This window comes from Haemaphysalis longicornis, unplaced genomic scaffold (genome assembly GCF_048455015.1).
Source record: "Haemaphysalis longicornis isolate Haplotype H1 unplaced genomic scaffold, Haemaphysalis longicornis Haplotype H1 scaffold_6, whole genome shotgun sequence".
Taxonomy (NCBI): domain Eukaryota; kingdom Metazoa; phylum Arthropoda; class Arachnida; order Ixodida; family Ixodidae; genus Haemaphysalis; species Haemaphysalis longicornis.
The window spans coordinates 62,673,705-62,699,069 of NW_027526407.1; the positions used below are offsets into that span (position 1 = coordinate 62,673,705).

At 44.6% G+C, this 25,365-nt stretch overlaps 2 protein-coding genes across 2 annotated transcripts in view; both read left to right on the top strand.

Annotated features, from left to right (window-relative positions):
* Window positions 1-2,984, top strand: part of LOC144143044 (A disintegrin and metalloproteinase with thrombospondin motifs like) — a 52,625-nt gene extending 49,641 nt beyond the window's left edge. Inside the window, exons 11-13 of the mRNA XM_077674865.1 lie at window positions 2,496-2,631; window positions 2,725-2,865; window positions 2,928-2,984. Of these exons, the coding sequence (XP_077530991.1) occupies window positions 2,496-2,631; window positions 2,725-2,865; window positions 2,928-2,984 (334 nt within the window). The remainder of the gene's footprint in view (window positions 1-2,495; window positions 2,632-2,724; window positions 2,866-2,927) is intronic.
* A 7,818-nt stretch (window positions 2,985-10,802) lies between these two features.
* The window catches only part of LOC144143045 (venom metalloproteinase BumaMPs1-like), a gene marked incomplete at its 3' end in the record, with an annotated part of 58,170 nt that continues 43,607 nt past the window's right edge, over window positions 10,803-25,365 (top strand). The window contains 1 exon segment of the mRNA XM_077674866.1: window positions 10,803-10,809. Within this exon segment, the coding sequence (XP_077530992.1) occupies window positions 10,803-10,809 (7 nt within the window).

Genomic DNA, 25,365 nt, shown 5'->3' on the forward strand with positions numbered 1-25,365 from the left:
ACCACCACCCACCACCTGAGATGTTAGGAGAAGACAGTATAGGTGAAGGAGAGCGGAGGAAAAAATCCACAGAAATTTAGAGAATTGTTTACGGATGCCTAGCATTCTTATGCCACTTGAATAGAATGAGTTCTTTAATGCCAAATATGGCTACTATTAGCGAAAGATGTTAAATTGGGTAATTGTTTTAAGGTTTTCTTTTCTTCGCTTCCTGCAATGATGTAAATATATATTATTATAGCGAGGGAGTGCCTTTACATTTTTAATTATTGATGTTTTTCAAGAATCATGGGGTAATGCAATGTAGGTCCATTTACGCTATTTCATGCGTATTTCTAACGTTCTTTTGAGACTTTTTTTGGTTTTTCCTGGATTTGGGGGGGGGGGGGGGTGAGATGTGCAAGGTACACATTTTTGATTTTTTGAGGTCATTTTTGTGAAAACTGCGCTTTTTCTATTTTGCCTATGTCTTGCTTCTTAATTTTTTTTCGTCCAATTATCTCTATTTACGCTGTCATCACGATGACCGGTGCTTTTTCGGAAACCTGATTTTTTTCAGAAATGCAGGGCGTTAGAAAATTTTTCGCTATTTTTCAGTACTAGTTATTCGTATTTCATGTTTTTTGCGAACTTCTTTTGTTTATTCTTGGGTTTTGCGGGGAAATGTATGAAACGCATAGTTTTGATTTTGTCAGACCATTGTTGCGTAAACTTTTTTTTATTTCTCTTTCAGGTTTTTTTAAATTGTGTTCGACCTTTTATCTCCATTCACGATATCATAACGATTACTGGTGGTTTCTTCCCCAAATCGGCGTTTTAGGGGGGTGCAGGGTGTTGCCTGGTTTTTCACCTTTTTCTTCACTCTATGTTCGTATTTTCTACATTTTTGTGCGCCCCTTCTGTGTTTATTCTTGGGTTCGGGGGGGAGATGTATAAGATGCATATTTGTGATTTTGTCGAATAATTTCTAAAAAACTTTGGCTTTTCCATGTTTCCTATTTCTTGGTTTTTTAAAATAGTGCTTGACCAATTATCTTCATTTACGCTAATGTAACTATTTCTGCTTCCGTCAAATCGAAATTTTCGTGGAAATGCACGTCGTTACGTAGTCTTGGCGGGGGGGGGGGGTACTCTGGAAAGAATGTTGCGCGTTAATATTCTACTCTTTACTGTACATGCTCGACGAAATTGCAGCTGTAAGTCTGTCATGTTCATGCTTTACGCACCAAAGACCGTGGAGCTGTAGTCCGCCAGAAAGTGGAATATTCTGAACTTGAATCATTCTAAATATGTGAGTTTGCGACATCCAGAGTTTACGTTATTGTGCGAGAATCCGCGTCATGAAAGATACCAAGTGCGCGGAGTAAGATGGTGATGATGATAATGTCGTCTATGTGGTTGGCACCAATCGACAAAACGGGAGTGGCTAGGGCTTTAGGGTTGACTGCGCTCAGTGCATTGGCTTAATTTATTACTTTTTGAGACGCACTACGCAAACAAAATATCCAGTAATTGTGGCTTTCATGGCGAATTCCCGAAAAATTCGTGGAAAAAGCACCTTGAATAAAATTGCAATTCTCCCCTTTTTATGTAACCCAGTTTAGTGGTCTCAAATACAAAAAAAAAATATTAGTAGAGGTCGTCAGCCCTATACGTGGTTGCCACCTGTGTTTTGTTTTTGTTTTCTCAAGATGCCACAGTCTTCAATAGGGTTATTCGACACGCACGATAGCACTAAACGGACGAAGTAAATGTTATACCGAAAGCGCTTGACCACATCATTTATGGCGTTGTCCATAGTTCAAAAATTCTGTTTAGGCATGCGGAGCAGGAGAATCGCTATAATAAGTTACTTATAGTGCAATTAGAACAGCTCAGTGCTAAATGGGTGACAGTATGATGGCAACTTCGGGCAATGGCCAGAAAAGATCAATTATAACAAATATTAGTAATTGTCAGATGGGTTCATTAGGCCTATTTATCACTGCCACGCCCTCAATATGTGCACTCCTCATTGGAAGTTTTTTCTTGCTTAAAGCAATGTGACAAATTTTCTGCTATGCCCGTCAAATCTTTCTAAATATATGCTGCTCTACTGGCTGCTGCTGTTATTTCTGGAGCATCAACGGAAAAAAGTATCGGTAGGAATACCATAAAGAATTAACAGGAACCACACAGGTACAAATGCAATAAACTCATCAGAGAAGACAATTCCTCGAGTTCTTTTTGCAATGGTCAGCTATTTCGACGTAGAGTATTATGTTATTCCCATTCCCAAATGTTATTCCCAATAAATTTTAAACTAACCTAGCCAATGTGAATTGGTTTTGCAGTTTTCACGAGAAATGCGAAGTGTACACTTGCCTGTGTTTTCAATTGCAGAAAAGCTTCCCCCTTCTTGTCTTCTCGCAATATAGAGTTTTTATGCAAAGATTAAATTCAAACTGTTTAAGAGAAAGACGCAGTTATAACAATTATAGTTTTGTTCATTTCAGGCTTAGAGGGCGAACCTGCTGGGCGTTCGCTGGAAGGGAACACAAGTTGGAAGGTGTCTATCCCGGAATGAAAGTGTCCTTTCAAGCCTTCTGTGCGAATGTTTTCCCTGATACGGAGAACGTTACGTTTGATTTTGTAAGGGTCATTTAATTTCATTTTGTAAAACAATTCACTTTTTTGGCGCTCCTTATATGATTTACAAAATCTGGTGCTCGATATTTTATTTAGGTGAACAAAACGAATTGCAAAGTGCGGTGTAAATACGATAAATACGAGAAGTACAGCTACTACGGCCGAAACTACCAATACAAACGAACGTTTTTCACGGACACGAACGCGCTTGACTACATGCCTTGTGACGAGAAGATGGTAAGATACAAACCAACAGTTTTTGTTGCTTGAAACTCTGTGAGGTCATATTTGCTCCTCAGCTTACCACAACAACACTGGGAGTCGACAGTGCCAGGCTGCTTGCATGGAAGGTTTAACAGAAAATTGACAGGTCATTACCTATCGAGTGATGTAACTTAGGGTAACCCCAGTTGCCGGAGGCTTATGGAACATTAAAGATTTTCTGATGACCACATTTTTTTTCTTTTCGCCCATAAGTTGCCGCTTCTGAAGACAAAAATCCTTGGCTTGGGCATGTGATGTAAGGACGATCGCCGGACTCTTTTTGTTTACCGTATACATATCCCAATGAAAGCTGTGAACTAGAACTTTGTGCACATGCACTATGTCTGCGTTTAACATGGATAGAACCAATTGGTTACAGTCGTTGGTATCTTCAATTGAGATCTCTTTAAACCAGACGACAGGGTCTCCTCAGGGTAACTTGGGAAAAGCTTTAGCACTGATATAATGTTTTGTATACAGGGTGTCCCAGCTATCATGCACCAAGATTTAAAAAAAGAGAAATAGCGTAACTCCAAGAAAATCTAGTGCATAATGTTCGCAGTACTGTGAAGTAGTGGAGAGTATTTTTTTCGTTAATGAGACTTAATTAATTATTTGTAATTAATTATCTAACTCGAGAAATACTGTCCTAATCACTAAAGTGTCAATGAGGCACTTGTAGGTAACCACGAGGGGCATCTAACTGCGGTATTTTCAGCGATGAACTAATTGCGTACACATTTATTCTGACTGATAAAGAAAACCCGCGAAATATGAAAAATACCACGTGACGACGCTTACGCGCGCATTGTAAAGCAGCGTCCCCAAACAAAGCTGATTGAAAGCAACTGCTTCGCGTGTTATCCGCCCGAAGAGACAGCGTATCACCTTGATAATAGCATGCATGGAAGGAGCAGCAGCAGCAAGATTCGCGGGACGCGTGTGCAGATAAGGAACAAACTCGCTTGCGATTTCTTCTTTCTTTCTTTTGTCTATTTCATTCTGGCTAACTCAGAGGCAGCCTGTTTGAGGGCGTTGCTTTACGGTGCGCGCGGAGGCGCCGTCACGTGGTATTTTTCATATTTCGCGGGTTTTCTTTATCAGTCAGAATAAATGTGTACGCAATTAGTTCATCGCTGAAAATACCGCAGTTAGATGCCCCTCGTGGTTACCTACAAGTGCCTCATTGACACTTTAGTGATTGGGACAGTATTTGTCGAGTTAGATAATTAATTACAATTAGTTAATTAAGTCTCATTAACGAAAAAATACTCTCCGCTTCTTCACAGTACTGCGAACATTATGCACTAGGTTTTCTTCGAGTTACGCTATTTCTCTTTTTTTAAATCTTGGTGCATGATAGCTGGGACACCCTGTATATCTGCAATAATGCACAGATCATATACCGACTTACCGTACCAAAATATCTCCCTGAAGGAACATATGAATGGCACAGGGTATAAAACTATGATGACTAAGTGTAAATATTCATTTCCTAAATTGAATTAATGACCATTTCCTTTCCTCGCACTAGTGCCTCTTTAGTCAGCCGCTCAAGGTAATTAGATACAGCTTCACTGCCAACCCATTTTCCCGGAGTGGAATAGCTTCTCCTATTCTTGCTAATTTGTTTCTGCAAAAACGCATTTTTTCTTTCCTGTATTATGTTCATAAACAGCGGGCCAGTAGCGCAGACATGTTTCTTGATACACACTGGTAGTCCTAAACCAGAAAGTCTCACACGCCATACTATGCCAAACACAGCCATAATATGCAACTTTGGACACAGTGTTTTAAGCCCGCCGAAAAAGATTAGACTCATTAAAATGGACATATCTGTATTCGGCTTCAGATAGGACTGTGGAATTGGTAATGTCATTGCTGTTCCTAATCTATTTAAGAAGGGTGTACAGTAAAGATCACAACAAGAGTAAAATTTCAGACTATTTTTCTTGAAAAAATATAATTTTAATGTAGCCAGCCCTATGACGTTTCGCAAATATGAATGAAAAACTAGCTTGATCACATGCAGTATTCATTCTTCCATAAACCTGCACCGCTTCTGAGTTGTTTTTGTACCTATATCATCGGTTTTGAGGGTATTGGCCGAGAAACGGGCGAACTGCTTTCAGAATAGATGCCACAGCCGCGGCGGCTGCTTTTCTGATGGAGGCGAAAAGCAAAAACGCCCGTGTGTACGAGATTTCGGCGCACGATAAAGATCCCCAGGTGGTCAAAATTAATCCGGAGCCCTCCACTACGGCGCGCCTCATCGCCTGCGTTGCGTCGGCGCGTTAAACCCCACAATCAATCAAGAATAGATGCCACAGGGGTTGTGGTGGTCATATTCTCTCAAGGTGCCACAAATTTCGAAATTTGCCCCGCGTAGTTAGCCGAGATTGCATCAGTAAAGCAGCGACGAGTAAATTAAAGTGTACAACGTGCATATCAAGTAATGTACAAGAGACTGAATTCGAATCACAAGGGGGAGCCCTTTCAGTTCAAATGATGCACTTCTTGATGAGCAAAGAAATTAATAGGAGTGTATACTGCGATTACCGAAGCATTAAGACATGCCGACAATTTGATGCTTGAAAACGTCTCTGGTTGTAGTCTTCCTTTCAATTCCGAAGGCGACCTCCAAAACTTTTTGCTCTAAGGAGTGACTTCAGCGGAAGATTTTTTTCGCCTTGTTCAAACTGAAGCAGAGATGGACCGGGCCCCAATCCGGCCCCCATTTCCGAGCCAACGGCAGCACTGTTACTTTGAATATCTCTCCGTAGTTGTCAGGGACAGCAACAGCTTTTGTTGTCAGAGAACTGCGCACTCGCATTCACATCAACGAAGTCCGGAAAGACGACGTCTCCCAGAACTTCCCCTATGTTGTATTTATTTTGAAATAAACCCAAATTTATTTTACCTTGTCACTGTCTCCATTATAAAGGTGAGCAGTGTTGTGTGTAGGCGATGGCAGCACGTTCGTTCCTGCATCCATGTGCCTGGCACCAAGTCGCCGGTGTGGTTGCTTGGTCGGGCGTAGTCTTAGTCTATTCCAGAACCTATCCATGCGGACCAATGTTAGAGTTAGAACTGTCTGTAAATTCGAAATAATGAAATCTGATTGAACGTGCCTTCAGTATACATAGTGATATTTCGGTGCAATAGTTCCATACGTATTCAACTTAACGAGCATGCTACTGTATACAGACTTGGTTTAGGCAGCGAAGCCAAAACCTGGTTGCTACAAAAAAATGCAAGAGCTTTCGCCACCTTTAAGACTGCGGTGCGAAGAAGATGAGTCAGCAGGCTATCACCAGTACAGTTAATTTGATGGTGCCTTTGGCGGAGGCCCTTCTAAACATAAAGTTTCATCTCCGAATTGTTCTTAGGGTACAAGACATGGAGGAAAGAAAATGTTAGGAGAGGCCTTGACGTCACGTTTGTAAAGCCACACGCGCCATGTTGATGAGCCCATTGAGCCCCGGGTCTTTTTCAACTATCTTCTGCTGTTTCCGGTTTGATTTGACCAACATGGCGGCGCCCCGCCCTCCCGCTTCTAAGCGAAAACAGTTTCGGCGCTGATTCCTCGGTGCGATGTGATGTTCCAAGCTGTTGATTTCGCCTTTAATTTGCCCATTCTAACCCTCACCCAAAGTTTCAGTTGAACAACAGCCTCCGCTTTTCACTTAAGCCTGGCGAAGTAGCGTTTGTCCTCGTCATAGCAACAGGCTTGCGGGATCACGAGTGGCTACTAGTGTCTGGTCCTAGAAGGCGCTAGGCATCCGGGCACTCTACGCGAGGCGTGCATCGCGTCCGAGTTGCGAACTACATCCGCGTGGACTACATACGCTTTTCCCGTTTGCGTACGTGAACTCTGTACACTCGTGAATCTAAAACTGTATAATCTCACTTCATGTGAATACGTGGCTGCAGTGGTTTGCAAGATGCTTCACTGTTGCGGGCCGGATTGCCGGTCGCACTCGCGGTGGCGCCATTGGGCATCACTTTTTACAGATACGTATACCCACCCATGCGCGATTTTTCAAGCAAAACGGAAGCACTACGTGTCTGCCTCACTTTGCATTTTGTTCGTTTAGAAGAGATTCCCAGCTGAAGCAAATCGCAGCAGAACGTGGGTCGATGCTGCCGAAGCTGCCAACACGCACCTTTTAAATGCGGAGCATTTCTTAGTCGCACGATGTCGCGCTTCGGCGTCGGCGCCGTCCACACGCTCACTGCACATCCGCGACGCGTCGAGGCGCAGGTGCGCGTCTCTCCCCCGTACCCTCCTCGCTCTCAACAACAGGTGCGGCGGTGTGGGAGGAGCGCGTGTACCCCGTGCGCTCCGTCGCTCTCAACAACAGCTGCGGCGGTGCGGGGGGAGCGCGTCTGTTCGCGCATGCGTCGTAGCTACCCATGCGCTGCGTCGCGCTCAACAGTAACGGCGGCAGGGCGTGTACACGTGATAACGGCGTGGTGGGTGCGTGGAAAGTTCGCGCGCTTGTGTACGGAAGTGTGCGCATGCGCGTCTTTCCCCCGTACTCCGCTCCCTCGAACGCGGGCGGTGTGTATTTAAGCGGCAGACCGTGCGTTCGGAATTCAGTCAAGGGCGTCTTTGCTTGGCTTTCGCTTGACTTGACGCTTTGCTTGACTCGAGTAGATGCGATGGAAGCAACGTCTCCACCAGTTACGCAATTGCACGACCGCTCCTCAAAGACCCCTTGACAGTGCACTTTAGCGACCACAAAGCAGTCATCCTCTCCGTCCAATACAACGACGGCACCAAGCAATAAAGACAGACTTTAACTTTACACTCCTTGCCTTCGCTTCTCCTTCATTCAATAAATAAGAATAATAAAGACGAAATAAGAATTAAGCATTCCGAAACCATACCCAATTACGCAACATTCACGCGATACCCCCACCACTCTGCGACGCATTTACTCTAATTCCGACCGTGGGAAGGTGCGGGCATGTTTTTTCAATGGCAGACCGATAAGGATAGTAAACTGCTGCGCGAATCGACGAGATATCGCGCCACAAGATAACGGCAACAATGCTCACCGACCACGTCAACCATTAGCCATCGCATGTTGTCTTCGAAGGAACATTAGGGGCCCTATTCTCGACTGCACAAATTGCTGGCATTTCGCCCATGTTTTTTTGCGTAAGCACGACGTAAGCAATCAGTGACGTGATGCACCTATAGCTATGACGCCATGCAGTGTAATTTGACGAGTCACTCATACAAATCGCTACCAAGGTATCAAATATTGTGCAAGAAAAATATTAAAACACTTGGGATTTACTATAAAAATTAAGGTGGTAGCTAAGGCTGACAAGAAAAAGACATTTCTGGAGGTCAAATTTGGCGCCAACACCACAAGGCGATCGAGAAACATTGATCCAAAAGCGGGCGAAAGGCGGATGTCGAGCTAAAGAACATCACACAATTTTTTTACCACGTCTATTTATTACTTCCAATCGCTTTTATTAACATAGCTGGGCTCTCTGCTTCAATGCAAACTTTGTTGCGTTATCACATTCCCTGCCGCCACGCCGCCACGCCATCGTCTGCTGCTATAATACAAGGTTATGGCGTGATCACATAAAAAGACGGCCGCGACCATCGCTTCTATGACACATAAGAGCAGCGAAGCGCTACGCCTGATAATCGCGGAGCGCACCGATGTCGCCGATTCACTCATTCGTTAAGCTCGACTGCAATCAGCGCTGTAATGAATCAAATAGTCACTTTTCTTTGTTATTTTTCTCTTGAGTTCGATCATGTGACCCAACAGCTTACTAGGACAAGTATGGACAAATGCCATGCATTGGGTTCTCTTTGTCATGGAGAGGCTTGTACTGCCCTCTTATGTTGCGCTTACGCCAAACAAATAATTTTTATTCTATTGCCAAACATAAAAGCAAAATACTGCATGTTATTTGTATGTTCCATGATCGCTTAGTTGGAAGCAGTTGAAACTATAATTTGTTTCGGTAGGAAACATGTTTTAAACAGCGCGCATGCGAAACTGCGCCTGCTGCAAATTGCCGCACATTTCGCGGCACCGTAAGCCGGGACAATTTTTTGCCCTATTTTGCTTGTATTTTGCGACAAAAACAGCCGCCATTTTCAAGCTGTTACGTAGCATTACGTCACTTTTATGCGGGCTGAAGTTCCTAGTGCATGACGTAATCGTTCCCGCCAACTGTTTAAATTACGTCACGCCTTCTCAGCCAATCACAGAGGGGGTGTGTATTACAAGCAGTATTGTTGTTGAATAGCAAAGACAGGCTTACGTTGTCATGTCCGCTGCATTTAGTCTGGTTTTTCATTGCCGGCCAAGAATTATGCGCCTTTAGTAACGAGAAATAAGGCAAACTTTAGAACTGGTGTCCGTAAACGACGTGAAACGTCAAAATGACAACAGCACACACAACCGCTTTGTCAACCGGAAGCACGTGACCAAAATTGAAAGCCAATCAGAAAAGACTTCGGGAAAATTGCCTGAATTGCCGGCAATTTGTGCAGTCGAGCATAGGGCCCTAGACCACAAAGGAAATGACAATAGAGGAAACGCTGCGAAATCAGCCGTAGTTCACAGATTACAGACGACGACGACGCCCCAGGGAATGGAGGAAAGAATCTATGCCGCCACATTCAAAGCGCCGTAAAAAAAATGTCCGTGACAATTTGCCATGTTTAGCCGCCGCAGCCGTAAAAAACTAGGCAACACTGTCTATAGGCTCAAGAAAAATGACGTCACTTTCTTCACACTTTTGCAATGCATTGGGAAGCTAGGGGCCCCTCCTGAGTGTTCTTTCCTCCATGGTACTACAAAACGTTCTCATTGCAATAGTAGGTTCTACTTTAAATATCATCTTTGTGACCAGAAGGACAGGAAAGAGCACAGATACGCCAAAAAATATATATATTTCTAATTTTATGTTGTAATGCACGTTCGTACTTGAAAGAAATACAGGAACCCTGGAACATGGTAGCACCATGCCTTAGATGTAATGGACGAAGGCAACCCAAAATTTGAGACATTCGCATTGCAAGTCGTTCATTTCTAATTATCAAGTCATCAGAGTTAGCAAATAAGGTTGTAGTATATTACGAAACCCCTTAAAAAGAAGAAAACCATGAAGGTTAGCATGTTAAAGGCGAATGCACCAGAAGTAAAAGCGCCTTTAACAACTATTGAGGCAAAATACAAAAAATATTGACAGAGAAAATGTGCAGTACATAAAAACAAATTGCCTGCATCAGGGAAGCGGGCACACGTTGCAAAACCTACCTACACTGAAGAGAAATACAAAAAAAAATCATCCACCCCTCTGTCTAACGACAACGAAGGGAAAGCGCCCTGCTTCATTCGTTGAGTTTATCGTTGTATCGTTAGCTTGGCTCGGATTCAGCCTGGTTCTGCGCGTTCGACAATGGTAGACGCACTAAAGCTTCTTCGCGTTTTCCCACAGTTGTCCTTAGACGGACGGGCAGTTGATTTGTTTGAAGTAAGGTGGGAGAATGAAGACACAATCCTTAGGTCTGGTAATCTTTTGCAAAGGTCTGCTTCGGGTTTTTTTCGACGATGACGACGATGACGATGCTGTATTCTAGCTTATTCTGCGCGTCGCACCATCCGATGGTTTACAGTTGCGTCTGTTATGGCGAAGCGGCAAAAGCTCATTATCCCGCTTGCAAACCTCAGGATTTTTTCGACTTCGCTTGACCGCTACCTTTTCGGCGAGATGAACCTGCGGATTCTCCCGATTAGCTCGGGCGTGCTCGCGTACCCGCTCGCGCTCGTTGCTTAAAGGCAGTCTGCGCCTCCAGTGAACGAACAATATGTGATTTACCCATTACGGTAGCCATTCGAACACAGCGAGTAAGTACCTCCAACATGGAAGGTACGCACCAATTTGGTTGAAATTGTCCAACCAAAGAATCCTTCACGAGAAAGCTTCGCGTCAACTATCGTCTTCGTTAGACGGCGGTAACTATACTTCACGATCAAACGACAAACTAAATAACTAAATGTTTGGGTTTTTCTGTCCTTGTCGTTAGACCGAGGAATCATTGATTTTTTTCTTTCAATTCACCCATTATCATTCATAACCGTCGTCAGACAAAAATTGGCTTTCCTGCAAGGCGTATTGGTGCACAACGGCATCAGTGTAGACTATAATGCTTCCCTTCAAAAGAACCAACATAGGCCAAAATGCAAAATATAATAGCTGAGTGGAGCGGTGAAGTACGTGTTTGTGCGAAGCATGCTGGTTGTTCGTTTGCAAATACCGAAAAAAAAATTATGCTAATACACTTCTCTATTGCAGCGATGGCGTAGGGGTAGAACACCCGCCTCGTGTGCCGAAGGACCGTGGTTCGAATCTCGGTGCCGGACAATTCCCACCGGATTAAAAAAAAAATCCGCGTATTGATGGAATTGCACAAAGGGGCTTGGGGTGTGGCCTGACCCCGGCGACCATTGCCGGTAATGCACTCCCTCACCAGAGCAGGATTGGCCACCCTGGTGTAGTAACGGCCACAACCTCCCATGAATACGTCAATTAACCCACGGCCCTCAGTCCCCAGCGGCTGCGAAGCAACTGACCACGGCGGCGGTCAGACCTCTGACGCAGCAGAGGGTGCTAAGAATCCCTGGATCCGGACAGGCCGCCATTGGAATCTGAACCTCGCAACGATTAACACTAGAATTTCATCTAGTGAAGAGAGTCTAGAGGTGTTGTTCGAGGAATTAGAGGGCATTAAATGGGATGTAATAGGGCTTAGCGAGGTTAGGAGGGCGGGCGAAGCCTTTACGGTGCTGAAAAATGGACACGTCCTATGTTACCGTGGTCTAGAGGACAGAAGAGAACTGGGAGTGGGATTTCTAGTCAATAAAAACATAGCTGGCAACATAGACGAATACTATAGCATTAACGAAAGGGCAGCAGGTCTTGTAATTAGGCTCAATAAGAGGTACAAGCTCAAGGTGGTGCAGGGCTACGCGCCCACATCCAGCCACGACGACCAAGTAGTGGAACGCTTCTATGAAGATGTGGAATCGGCAATGGGTAAAGTAAAAACGCAGTATACCGTAGTTATGGGGGACTTAAATGCTAAAGTAGGCAAGAATCAGGCTGGAGACAAGGCAGTTGGGAACTATGGTCTGGGCTGTAGAAATAGCAGGGGGGACCTACTAGTTGAGTTTGCAGAACGGAATAACCTACGCATAATGAATACCTTCTTCTGTAAACGGAAGAGTCGGAAGGGGACCTGGAGGAGCCCGAATGGGGAGCACAAAAATGAAATAGACTTCATATTATGCGATAACCCTGGCGTCGTGCAGGATGTGGAAGTGCTCGGAAGGGTAAGGTGTAGTGACCACCGTATGGTAAGATCTCGAATTAGGCTAGATTTGAGGAGGGACCGCAACAAGCTAGTACGTAAGAAGCCGATAAATGAGCTAACAGTAAGACGTAAAGTAGAAGAATTCAGGATCGCGCTGCCGAACCGATATTCCGCCCTTAACGAGGAAGCCGAGCTTACGACACAGGAAGCCAGCGACAACCTTACACGCATTCTCACGGAGTGTGCAGTAGAAGTCGGGGGCAGTAAGGCTAGACAGGATACTGGTAAACTTTCTCAGAAGACGAAAGATCTAATCAGGAAACGGCAAACCATGAGAATCTCCACCGCAGCTGACAGAATAGAACTAGCCGAGCTCTCGAAGTTAATCAATAAGCGTAATACAGCTGACATACGGAAGTATAATATGGAGAGGATCGAATACGCTGTAAAGAACGGAGGTAGCCTGAAAGCAGTGAAGATACGTCTTGGCGTGGGGAAAAATCAGATGTATGCAATAAGGACAAGCAAGGCAATGTCATCACAAATAGGGATAAAATAGTCACAGTGGCCGAGGAGTTCTATAGGGATCTGTACAGTAGCCGGGACACACAGGATAATGCCGAACGAGACAGTAGTTCACAGGAGATAGACATCCCACCAGTAACGACCGAAGAAGTAAGGAAGGCTTTGAAAGAAATGAAAGGGGGCAAAGCACCTGGTGAGGATCAGATAACAGCAGACCTCTTGAAGGATGGCGGAGAAATTGTACTTGAAAAACTGGCAAACCTGTATACGCAATGCCTAATGACCGCAATGGTACCGGAATCTTGGAAGAACGCTAACATCATCCTAATTCATAAGAAAGGCGACATGAAGGACTTGAAAAATTACAGGCCGATCAGCTTACTGTCAGTCGTCTACAAGGTATTTACCAAGATAATCGCTAACCGAATCTCTGCAACCTTAGATTTCAGTCACCCTAAAGATCAAGCAGGGTTCCGTAAAGGTTATTCAACAATGGACCATATTCACACCATCAATCAGGTGATAGAGAAGTGCGCTGAGTATACTGAACCCCTATATATAGCCTTCATAGATTATGAGAAAGCATTTGACTCGGTCGAAACGCTAGCAGTCATTCGGGCATTACGGAACCAGGGGGTAGATGAGCATTATGTAAGAATACTAGAGGATATCTATAATGGGTCTACAGCTACCATCATCCTCCATAGGGAGAGCAGTAAAATACCTATAAGGAAGGGTGTCAGACAAGGAGACACAATCTCTCCAATTTTATTCACAGCGTGCTTACAAGAAGTATTCAGAACGTTGGATTGGGAATAGGTGGGAGGAATGGTTAATGGAGAATACCTCAGTAACCTCAGATTTGCTGATTACGTTGCCTTGCTAAGTAACTCGGGAGACGAATTGCAAAGCATGCTTTCCGCACTGGGCGAACAGAGTAGAACCGTTGGCCTGAAATATAATATGCAGAAAACTAAAGTAATGATCAATAACCTCGGGACAGCACAGCAGTTTGAGATAGATGGCGAGGCAGTGGAAGTTGTAAGCGAATATATATACATAGGCCAAGTTGTGACCCCAGATCCCAACCATGAGGCAGAGATAATTAGAAGGATCAGAATGGGGTGGGGTGCATATGGCAGACATTCTCAGATAATGAATAGCAGCCTTCCATTGTCGCTGAAGAAGAAAGTGTATGACAGCTGCATCTTACCGGTACTCACCTACGGGGCAGAAACTTGGAGGCTCACTAAGAGGGTTCAACTTAAATTGAGAACGACTCAGCGGGCAATGGAGAGGAAAATGATAGGTGTAACATTAAGGGACAAGAAGAGAGCAGAGTGGGTCAGACAGCAAACTGGTGTTAAAGACATTTTAGGATAAATTAAGAAGAAGAAATGGACGTGGGCAGGGCATGTAATGCGAAGGCAAGATAACCGCTGGTCATTAAGGGTAACAGAGTGGATCCCTAGAGAAAGCAAGCGTTTCAGGGGGCGGCAGAAAGTTAGATGGGCAGATGAGATCAAGAAGTTTGCGGGGATGAATTGGTCACAGTTGGCACAGGACCGAGGCAATTGGAGAATAATGGGAGAGGCCTTTGCCCTGCAGTGGGCGTAGATAGGCTGATGATGATGACGATGATGATGATGATGATGACTTCTCTATTTAGGTTTGCATCCGCGGGGAGTGTATTGCTTATCAGCCACCTGCAAAAGTGGCAAATATAACTACACCCATGCCCACAACGAAAACACCCCCTCAACCCGTGACACACCGGCCTGGGATGACTACACCGAATTGCTCTTGTGACTGCAGCTCTCAAGCATCTACAGCGCCATCTTGGAGAAACGGAAGAGGCGGATGGTACACTTCAAAATGGGGGCGCCGTCAAGGTTGAGAAATAAACACAAAATCACCATTGTCGCGTACTCAGGGAGGTTAGAAATGTGCATTAGCAGCGTAGAGGCCTTTTACTGCATCAGAGTAATAAAATTTTCTTTGTGTTTCCTGTAAAAATTCAAATATGTGGGCTTAACAATCGGTTGTACACGTGAGCCACGACAAGCCTGAGTGGAGGGGTAACAATTTAAACCACCAAGGGTTATTCTCAAGGGTGGAACGCTCGACACACACCTGTTTTGCTTGTCGCTTTAAACAGAACAGCTGCCGCAGCAGCTGCCGAAATCTTTTTCTCCACTTTCTTATTTTCCAAATTCTTTATCTTGAGCTACTACATCCTCCCCTTTGCTTTCCGAGGTCTTCTTGACTGCCAATTCTTATTTCTGTCTTATTTTCAACGAGCCCCTCATTTCCTATTCTGATTCGCTACATGCATAGCGAGGGCCTCTGTTCTGGCAGTCTTGGTGCCATAGGGAGCTTAAGAGAGTTCAACGCTGGTCGACCACTCTCGACATGTCGTAGACGCTCGAGTCACGGCCCGGGGGTTATAAAGAAGGCCCCCTTCACCCCGAGTAGTCCGAGTGGCGCTGGCTACCACCCCCAAGCGCAGGAAACAAAAACACCTGAACATAAATACCCCAGAAAGTGGAGGCTAAAGTAGCCCCGCCGGTAGCGTAGTGGTTATCGCACCAGACCGGTATTCTGGAGGTCGTGGGCTCGGATCCCACCTGGCGGGCATTTTCTCTCCACTTTCTTAATTTCTAAATTCTTTATCTTGAGCCACTACATCCTCCCCTTTGCTTTCCAAGGTCTTCTTGACTGCCAATTCTTATTTCTGTCTTATATATATATATAATATATATATATATATATATATATATATATATATATATATATATATATATATATACATACTTTATAATGCAAACGACTGGGTAGCCGATTGAAGAGGGGTATATTGATGGTCGCAGCGTACACAGGCGAGGGCCGAGCACACGGTGAAGCGAGCTCCCCGTCGAAACATCCTTCTTGTTCTTTTTCTGTCTTCTCTCACCGATGCACTGCGTAGCCGCTTGGGCGGACAGCGCTGCGTTTCAGCTACTTCTTCCGGGCCTCCACTCATAGTCTTTGCTACAATGTTTCCCAGCTATTATGCCCCAAGATTTTTAAAAAGAGCAATGGTGCTCCTTGAAAAAAAGCCTAGGGCATAATATTTATAGTACAGTGAAGTCGCGAGCAGTAAATGTTTGTTAGTGAGATTAAACTAAAATTGTAATTATTTATCTAACTGGTGAGGTTAATGACTAGTGCCAATTTGGCACTTTTGAGTACCCACTAGAGGCATCTAACGTCGGTAGTTTCAGTTACTAACTGGTTCCGGTCTCTTTATTGTGATTGATAACGAAACCCCCGCGAAATATTAGAAAATACTACGTGCCGGCGCTCTCGCCCGATTCATGAAGCAGTGCCCTCGAACAGGCTCCCTCTGAGAATAAAATAACTAAAAAGAAAAAAAGAAATTGCGACCAAATTTGTGCGTCACCTGCCCCACATGCACCGCGACACTTGCTGCTGCTGGTTCTTCCATGTATTCCATTCTCAATGTGATGCGTTGTCTTCGGGCGTGCCACAGTCAAAGCAGTTGGTTTCAATTAGCGTATTTGAGGGCGCTGGCATATGAAATGAGAGGGAGTGCCGTCACGGGGTATTTTTTATATTTCGCGGGGTTTCTTTATCAGTGAGTAAAAACGAATACGCAATTAGTCCATCGGTGAAAATACCACTGTCAGAAGTGCCTCCTGCGTACCTACAAGTGACATATTGACACTTTAATGATAGGGACAGTACTTCTCGAGCTGGATAATTAGTTACAATTACTTAAGTAAACCTAATATATGAACAAGTTACTGGCCGGCACTCCCGTGTAATAAAAACCTTGTGCACTAGGTTTTCTTCGAGTAACGCCATCTTTATTTTTTTCCAATCTTGCTGCATGATAGCTTGCAACCTGTATGCAGGCTTTATGATTTGCTTAAATTGGGCACCGGGAGGCACGCAAAGACCACCCGTGGAAATACGTTATGTGGCTAGTGGGAGGCGAAGTAAGAATGTAATTACCACTATCAGCCGCCCAATTACCCAAAATAAACAATCACCTTGTTGTTAACTGCAGTAAGTGGCTATGTTTGTACTGTAAAGGTAGAGGCAGTCGTGTTTCCACACAGTATCAGTTGGAAGAATTCTTCTAGCGTTTCTGTGCTCTGAGGTATTCGACTCCAATTTGCATGATTACGTGTCAAGAGGGTAATGATCTGCGCACTGTGACCCCCGGCATAATGCCGAACCCATAGGGTCCCTAAAACAAGACTGCTGTGGAGCGACGTTTTCACGGTAAGCTCAACGTAAAAACGGGATCAAATAAGTTTACTTTAAACTCATATTAGGAATGGTTTTAGAACAACAGTGTACGGGGGATAGAAAACCCAAAGGCAATTGTAACTCAGAACCAACTGTCAAGCAGTGTAAGTGCATCATAAGAGCGGCGAAACCATTCCTGGTGCTTGTTTCCGTCATACCTAGCCCTCAAAAGAAGACGATGTCAGAAAGTGTGTCTTCACTGTGTGATCAGTACTTTCTTTAGGCGGGTTGGTGTGGATTGCTTATATATGAATGCATGAACCACTTCTTCAAAAACAAGTTTGAGCCCTTTTGGGGTGATTTGGCAGATGGGCGAGGGGGTTGAAAATCTCCGTAGAAGTCTTATGTAAGCCTTTAAATACCATGAGTTGGTTCACTTCAGGCCCCACTCGGAATCTCAAATCGCTCTATAGTGGTTTGTTAGCACCACGCGTACGGGAATACATTTCAATGGGGCCGGAAAAGTAGCAACAAATCGTCATAGCTGCTGGTGTGCCCTTTTGGTAAGAGGTCGGAAGGGGGGGGGGCGATATGCTATCTGCGGTTCTCCGCCGCGCTCCACTGTGAGAGATGATCGTATAAGATGAAGCAAGTTCGAGGGCGGGAAATATCGGATATGACTGCGTTACATAGCAGGACCTCCGTAATGTTCGACCTGCAGGACATTATATCATGATAAACTCTTCATTCCAACACAACCTAGTAGACGCCCACCAGAAACTTTCAATGAATCAAGCCTTTACCAAGCCAGGTGGACTTTCGCCAAATTTTTCGGAATAATTTCACTGTCACCGACAATTTGAAAAGTTATAGAGCACCTAATCAAACACGAAATTCAATATAGCCTTGAACGGACACAGAAATTTCCCCAGGATATTATTCTTCCCGGACAATTCTTGGTACTCCAAACTACTTATGGTTATTGCGTAGAAGCCGCCTCGGTCACTCAATGGCTAAAGCGTTGTGCTGCTGACCCCAAGGACGCGGGTTTGATTCCTGCTCCCGGCGGCCCCTTTTGTAGTGGAGAATAAAAGCGGAAACGACCGTGTGTTCGAGATTTCGGCGCCCGTTAAAGACCCCCGGTGGTTATAATAAATCCGGAGCCCTCCACTAGAGCGCGTCTCATCGTCTGTGCAGCGTCGCCGCATAAACCTCATAATCAATCAATCACTTACTGCGTAGGGATTTTCATCGGTGTTCCGAAGCCTCGGAGGGGCTTCCTGCTGGTATGGCACCGGCACAAAACATTTCTTGATGTTACACAAGCAGGCATACTCCAGGAGCTCGCTTTGGCTTTCCCCACTGACCTGACCCAGTCAATGTACGTAGACGTCTGTTGGTTATTTCCAGTAAAAAGCCAAATTATTCCAACCAAATTCTTCTCTCGAGCAAGGATGATGGAGGGACACCACAAACACTCTTCCTTCAGAGAAGGCTGCAACCTGGTTTCATACTAGTTGCAATGCTCTTAAATCTGGCTGCGAACACGCTAGCCAGAGCTTTGCCATGTATGCTGATGGCGCAATCTTGTAGGTGCAAGCGCCGGACTGTCGAGAAATTGAGCATACGGAAAGGATACTTCAGTCGGTGCTCTTGAACGTTGAGAGATATATTACAGGTCACAACTTGCAACTGTCTCCAACCAAGACAATTTAGTATACGTCAACACAACAAAGTGATGGGAATGTACAGAAAAGGCTATACGGGCGCTGACTAGCAACTGGGTATGTTTATTGAATTGTCACGCGGATTTATTGATGTGTCATGCAGCCAACAAGCCAAAACTGAAGCTTTATTCATAATTTCTTAGTGTTGATGGCTGCCAAGCCACACAGCCAGTCTATCCGCTACGACCTGACATTGGCAGCAGCACACTCATATCCCCCAAACGGCAGTACCCGGATAATATGATTGCGAATTTATATATTAATTCATGTAGCGCAGATAAAACGTCAAGCTAACGTCTTTTTTCACAACTTCCTGTAAGTATGCGACGCCACCCTCCCAGCAGGAGATGGAGCCTCGCGAACATACACGATAGCAATTCCAGTTTTTTGTCAAGTGTGCTCGGGTTATTGTGGACTCGTTTGCAAGATATACCTATTGTGACCAACGCATATATGAAGCTTTCGTAGTTTTTTTTATGTAATAGCCCCACGGCTCAAGCTCTTACCAGGAAGCCATGACACAATCACCTCTGATGACATTTTGCTGTGGAGCTGGAGGATTCGTTGGCAGATGATCAGCAATAATGGGTTCTTGATGTGTAAGTTGACGTTTTGTGCACCATAATTACCGTTTCAAATAGGCGGCTATCTGTGTACTCCTTCATTGTCCTGCGTCAATTTTTTTGCATTCAGTTCTAATAAAACCATGGCTAGTGATTGTAAGGCATGCTTCAAAGACCATCTGGTTCTTCGTTGTTGCAAGCTATAATAATTGTTTTCCTTCTTACAACTGAAACTAAGTTCTAATTCAATGTAAATTCTAATTCAATAAATTCTAATTCAATGTAAATAATTCAATGTAAATAAATAATTCGATGTAAAAATACATTGCTCAAAAAAATTCACCCTAATGTTGGGGTTTAAAGTGTTCTCTACTAATCGTTGCTCTGTTTTTTTTGCTTTAGACAAGAAAAGTGCGTGTATCTGTGTAAAGTGATGGCACAATTACCACTAAGAAGTCGTGAATGTAAGCAAAACGTCTTCGCATCGACTAAGGTGGCAGGCTTTGGCATAACCGACCTTTAGTTCAAGCTGAAGTTTTCAAAAGGATACTTGTTTGTAACCGTTAGTATAGGAAGAAAAAAAACGTCATCACAGTAATTGAACTACCAGGGACCAGCCGCCATAGTTTCAGGCACCATCTTAAGTTCCCAAAGCAGCAACAACAACAAAAAACATTGCACTGCAGATGAGGGAAGAAGTCATATGTTCGCAAGAAAGGCGCGAGGAGCAATGCTCAACTGTAGTGTGGACGAGAGAAGCAAGAATAAAATGGTCATTTCTGTTAGTCATTTCTTACAATAAAATTGTCATTTCTTTTACAAGACATATGAACGGCATTTGAAAATCAAGGGTAATACAATAAATGTACTTAGGGGTCCATGTCTCCCTTCTCGTAGTTCTGGAAGAAGCATGAGGAATATAAAAGGCCAACAGTTGTCGTTTTTGGACATCACGAAAGCGTCGAGACTGATCTCTAAACACAGGACGCGCCATTTTGTTAGGAGACAGGTCAGCATAATTTTGTCTTTAAAAGTTGCGTTCAACGCGTGGTACAGTTTGTTGAGTGAAGTGAGCACGCAGGCATCATTCTGTGCTTATGGCTGTATAGCCGGAATCCAGCATGAAAGCGGCGCCTGTTCTAGACATTGGGGTTCTACACAGTTACGACTTTTTTTTCACGCTTTGTACCTTCGGGCCCTTTCTGCTGCCGACAACCACCACGCACATGATGTTTCGCATTGTTCAGAACTTCAGACTAATACTATAACCAGGCTGTAAAAGCTTCCAGAAAGACACCAAATTATTTTTCAATTTAGTCAGGGCAATTTCGACTAAACCTATTAACAACTATGGTGCATGCGTATCTTTAGGTACTTCAGAGTTATTCCACACCGGTGAATGCGAGTGGTGGTGTCAGACTTCCAGAAGTGCTGCCACTTGTTCGGCTTCTTATTTCGAAGAAACTCACCATTCTGCCCTCCTCGCGCTTAGAGTGTAGCCAACTGTTTGGGGTCAATTGGCGCACCTTGAGCTTAGTGTTGTTTACGTATGTGCGCATCTAGAGAAGCAGAATGCCGAGCATCGATATTGGTCAGCGTATACTGTCCCGTATGTTCTCCGCAACAGAACTTTACTGTTTAGACAACACGTCTAAGACGACTGGTATTTGCACCAAACACCGCCACGTATGGTCTGCAGAGGCTAGACGCTTTCTGGTGACATCTGAATAAGAAATTGTGAACCTTCTGTTAGTATTTTGGGCGATTCTCAAAGGCAGTGCCTCTATGTATACAGCAAAAAGAAGAACCTAAGAGGGATGCCCTGTATGAGAGAGTAGCAATTCTATTGAAGATTCCGAAGTAGTTTTTTTGCGATTAACCAGGTAGTGAAATTATTATACGTCATGGGAACTCTCCATTTCATTATTGACCGAAAGCTTGCAGGCACGTTAATGCAAAACAGTTTCATGCGCTGGGGAGCCGAATTCCCGGATACACGGCAGCGGATTTAGTTCGTACGTGTCGTTGTAAGCCGCACCTAGAATAAGGGGCGCCGGTTTTCTGAATACACCACAGACGACCAGGTTAAATCGGCTGACTCATGTGTCTTACCAGTGCGAAATTTTCTATCGCACTTCCAACTTCGTGAATGAATATTGGCTACCCCAAATTTTCTTAGTTCGTTAGTCGCTGCATAACACCGAGAAAATCATTATTACATTTATAAAATGAGTATCACGCAAGGCGAAGAGTCCCTGGCACCGGCGTAAACATGGTATGGGTAGAGGGTACCAAACACTCCCTCTAAAGTTCTGGGCAAAAGGAGGGTGCATAGATGTAAGCAGAACGTCTTCACACACACTTACGGTGGCAGGCTTCAGCACAACAGACTTTTAGTTCAAGCTGTTTAGTTCGAGCAGTTATTAGGGGAGGTGGTGTAGTGTGCCTAACAATATTATTAATTATTGTTATTCCGCGAACTACGCGCCAGGCTTATCAAGCTTCAGTGCATGTCCTCAAAGCAACAAACCCGAATTTCACAATTTCGCCTGAGATAAATTAAAAAAACACAAGAGTCACGTGCAATACGGCACGGCTGCCCAATGTTTTTTTTTTACTTTTATTGAATAATTCCCGTATGACTGCGCGCGCGCGTGCGTGCGTGCGTCTTTGTGCATGTGTTTGTGTGTGTGTATGTGTGTGTATGTGTCTGCGTTGTGTGGTGATGTGTTATTTTGTGTTATATTGTGCGATGTGGTGTTGTGTTGTGTTACGTTATGTTATCTTTTGCTGCTTTATGTTGTTTTGATTTGTTTTTTCTAATTTGACGTTCTCTGTTGCCCCTCTCTTCGAGAACCTCACAACAAAAAATCTTGCGTTCCCCAGTGTCAAATGGTAACGCTCAAAGAAAGCGCGCTCAATATCTTCAGGTGCATCTATGAAGCAGGCCTTTCACTCCTCCTCCTTTATTAGATTTCGCTGCCCGTACATTTTTCTTTCCCGAGCTTGCCCACTGCGCACTCCAGGCGCTCCTCTCGTGCCGGCAAGAACCTACCTCGATAGTAGTGTTTTTTTATTATATCTGCCTTCTGCCTTATGTCCAGCATATTGTCTTCGACCACGCCAGGAATCGCCCCTTTCAGGCATAATGATTTGTCCGCGATAACTGCTACGATTTTTTCTAGTGTATTTTTTTTCTTTCTGCTTCATGCAAGTGGCACTCTCGGTTGCTTTAATCTTATTTTTGTTCTGGGCATCTCCTTCTATTCTCCATTCGTATTTTTCGAAATTTTCCATTGTTTTTAATCCCTCTGAATATTTTTAACACCAATGCTGTTTAAGCTGGCATTGGGCTGCCGAACGTCCGCAAGAAACCCCTGCCAAGTGATGACGCCATCCCACGCACCGGCCCCGCCCAACCCTTCTGAACACTCTGCCGAGCGTTCATGATATGATCTCTCGCGTGCTGTTGTGCTCACGAGTTTCCGTGCGTTCACGCCTCAAGTGGGAAGCAAAGAAAAGCTCGTGCTACAGACGCCGAGTTCGCGAAGCTGGGTGCCGCTGGTTCTAGCACGTGCTAACGCGATTCACTTCGGAAGAGGTGTGAAAGCCTGAGTTCAAAATGATCCGGGCCTGCCAGTCATGGAGACATTTCAGCGCCAAGTTCCGAACTCCGTGTGAGGTGCAACAGCCCGGTCTCCAATGGAGAGAGAGAAGGGACGACTGAAGGAGAGCACGGCATGAAAGCCGCCGCGACGCTATTCGAGAAAAGATGTGACGACTTCGGTTCCATTCCGAATATCACGCCGGTGAAACAGCGGCGAAACTTCAGTGCGTTGCAGAAGATCCGAAGTTACTAGCTCGCGTACATTGTACACACTTTAATGACAGAGCGTTGATTGCTCTTTGCAAGGGCTAATGACGGCACCACGTTGAGAACTTTGTTGAGCCTCCAAGCTTGACGGAACGTATAGGCTGAACCGAACCAAGAATACGATAGGTGGGGTGGACAGCTTCGCGGTTTGCCCAGTCTATGCCCCACTACTGCGAAGCGACCCTATTTTTTCGGTATGAGTGGGGTAAAAGGCTTGTAGTGTAATAGCTTTCAATTAAACTTTCAGAAGTCATATGTTAAGCGTGAGTCCGGGTTTTGTTTTCTCATGAATAGCTCCACTGAGCAATGGGGCATAAAAGACTCGTCAATGGCCTAGATTTGACGCATATCTGTTTAAGCGAGATGTATACACTGTCTAGACACGAGGTAGATTTGTTCCTAGAAAGTGCGTGATCTGCACCACGTCTTCCAAACTATATTGTTATATCAGTTCCGACAAGTCGGTATTGGAGGCTTTGTACCACCGCCTTGTTTGATTGAAATCGTACTTAATTCCTTGGCTGTTTTTTACTAACCCGTGCGTGTTCATTCGATTGTTCCACCAAAATAGCCTGCACGTAAGTTTAGACTCTTTACACTGAACGCTTAGTAGCCATATTACACGAACACATTATAGCAATTTAGTTAAAACGTTGCGGACAACAAAAAAAATTCCCCGCATTTCCCCGAGGGGACGAATGTGAAAGTGCGAATGCACGAGTTGAATTTGCGCGGTTCGGTAACGTTCGCGAAATAGAGATCACACACACACACACAACTACAAAGAAAGAAAGATGCATTTATTCACAGACACCTATTTGTGTTGTCGTTGTACTTGATTGCTAGAGCGGATCTCAGCTTTGAAATTTCGTGTCAGTACTCCTTTAAGCAGGTGCATTAGCCCTTCTCAAGCCCGATTCTTGGCCAATCCCCCACGTGGGTATGTGCCATGTCAGCGGCCAGGCAGCGCGCGCCCATCTCCCCCCGTTGCCAAGGAAGACGAGGAGATTCCTGGCCAATCCCCCACGTGGGTATGTGCCATGTCAGCGGCCAGGCTGCGCGCGCCCATCTCCACGTGCGCGGACATCGTCGGTGGACGCAGGTTCAGGGTCGCTTAAGAAGTGCATTGCACTTAAAACTTTAGGCACCAGCTTTAGGACAAAGCTGGGATGCACATGCAATAAAGCGAAGTAAATAAACGAAAGCTTTTTTCCTCCACTCAAAAAAAGGGAAAATGCATACTCCCGTTAATCTAGCGTTCAAATCACTTCATGCTGAAGTTTGCGGTTTTCCAGTGGACGCGTCTAATGACTCTTTCTTTCCCAGCGAAAGGATTGGATAGCGGTGGTGCCGGTTAGAGTAAATGCTTGTTTCAACGTAAAATAGTAAAAGTAGGTGCGAGCTGCATCTTCGCGCTACAGCGGTGACTACGCCGAAGGAAGGAATGAAGGAAGGAATACATTTTTTTTCGTCAATCGGGATCAGGTATTGGGAGTGGAGGAGGTCCACAGTGCCGCCGCGACCGCCAGGGCCCGTTAGGTGGTCAGGACTTGGCCTGACTCCCCCGGGTCGCGAAGCGTCTGCGTTGCGCCCTGCTATGCCCCTGCGTGCATGTTCACACGACGCATTGGCATGAAAACTGAGCTTCTGCTGGGCACTCTTGGTTACACCATGGCTATACTTATGGATAAGGTTCTATGTATGTATCGTCTCCGAGACGCAAAACTCTTTATTGGGGATTACCACCGTGAACATTAGAGAAAAATAAGAGTTGCTTTAAATTTTTGCCTAATTTTTGTGTTATCTGTTGATCGTGTGCAAAGAACGGGCGCCAGTCATCAGCCTTTGAAGGGGGGGGTGACTCCGATTCTTTTAAATTTCCTTTCTCCCCTGAACTTCGCGGCAAACATAGTTTCGTTTTTTAACAGAGCAACAGCGATATCTTGGAGCGTGAAATACTATTCAATAATCTTGGAATGTAAAATCAATATAAACAAATCAAAAGCTGCTAAAGAAACAGTTTTTGATTTTGTTTATTTTCCGTCATATACCACGCGCCGCTAGTATTAGAGATTATTTATAACAATATATAAGTAAAACGCGCTATTGATGAGAAGCAGTATTTATTACGACACGACCAGAAAAAAATATTTTGATCGTTCCTGT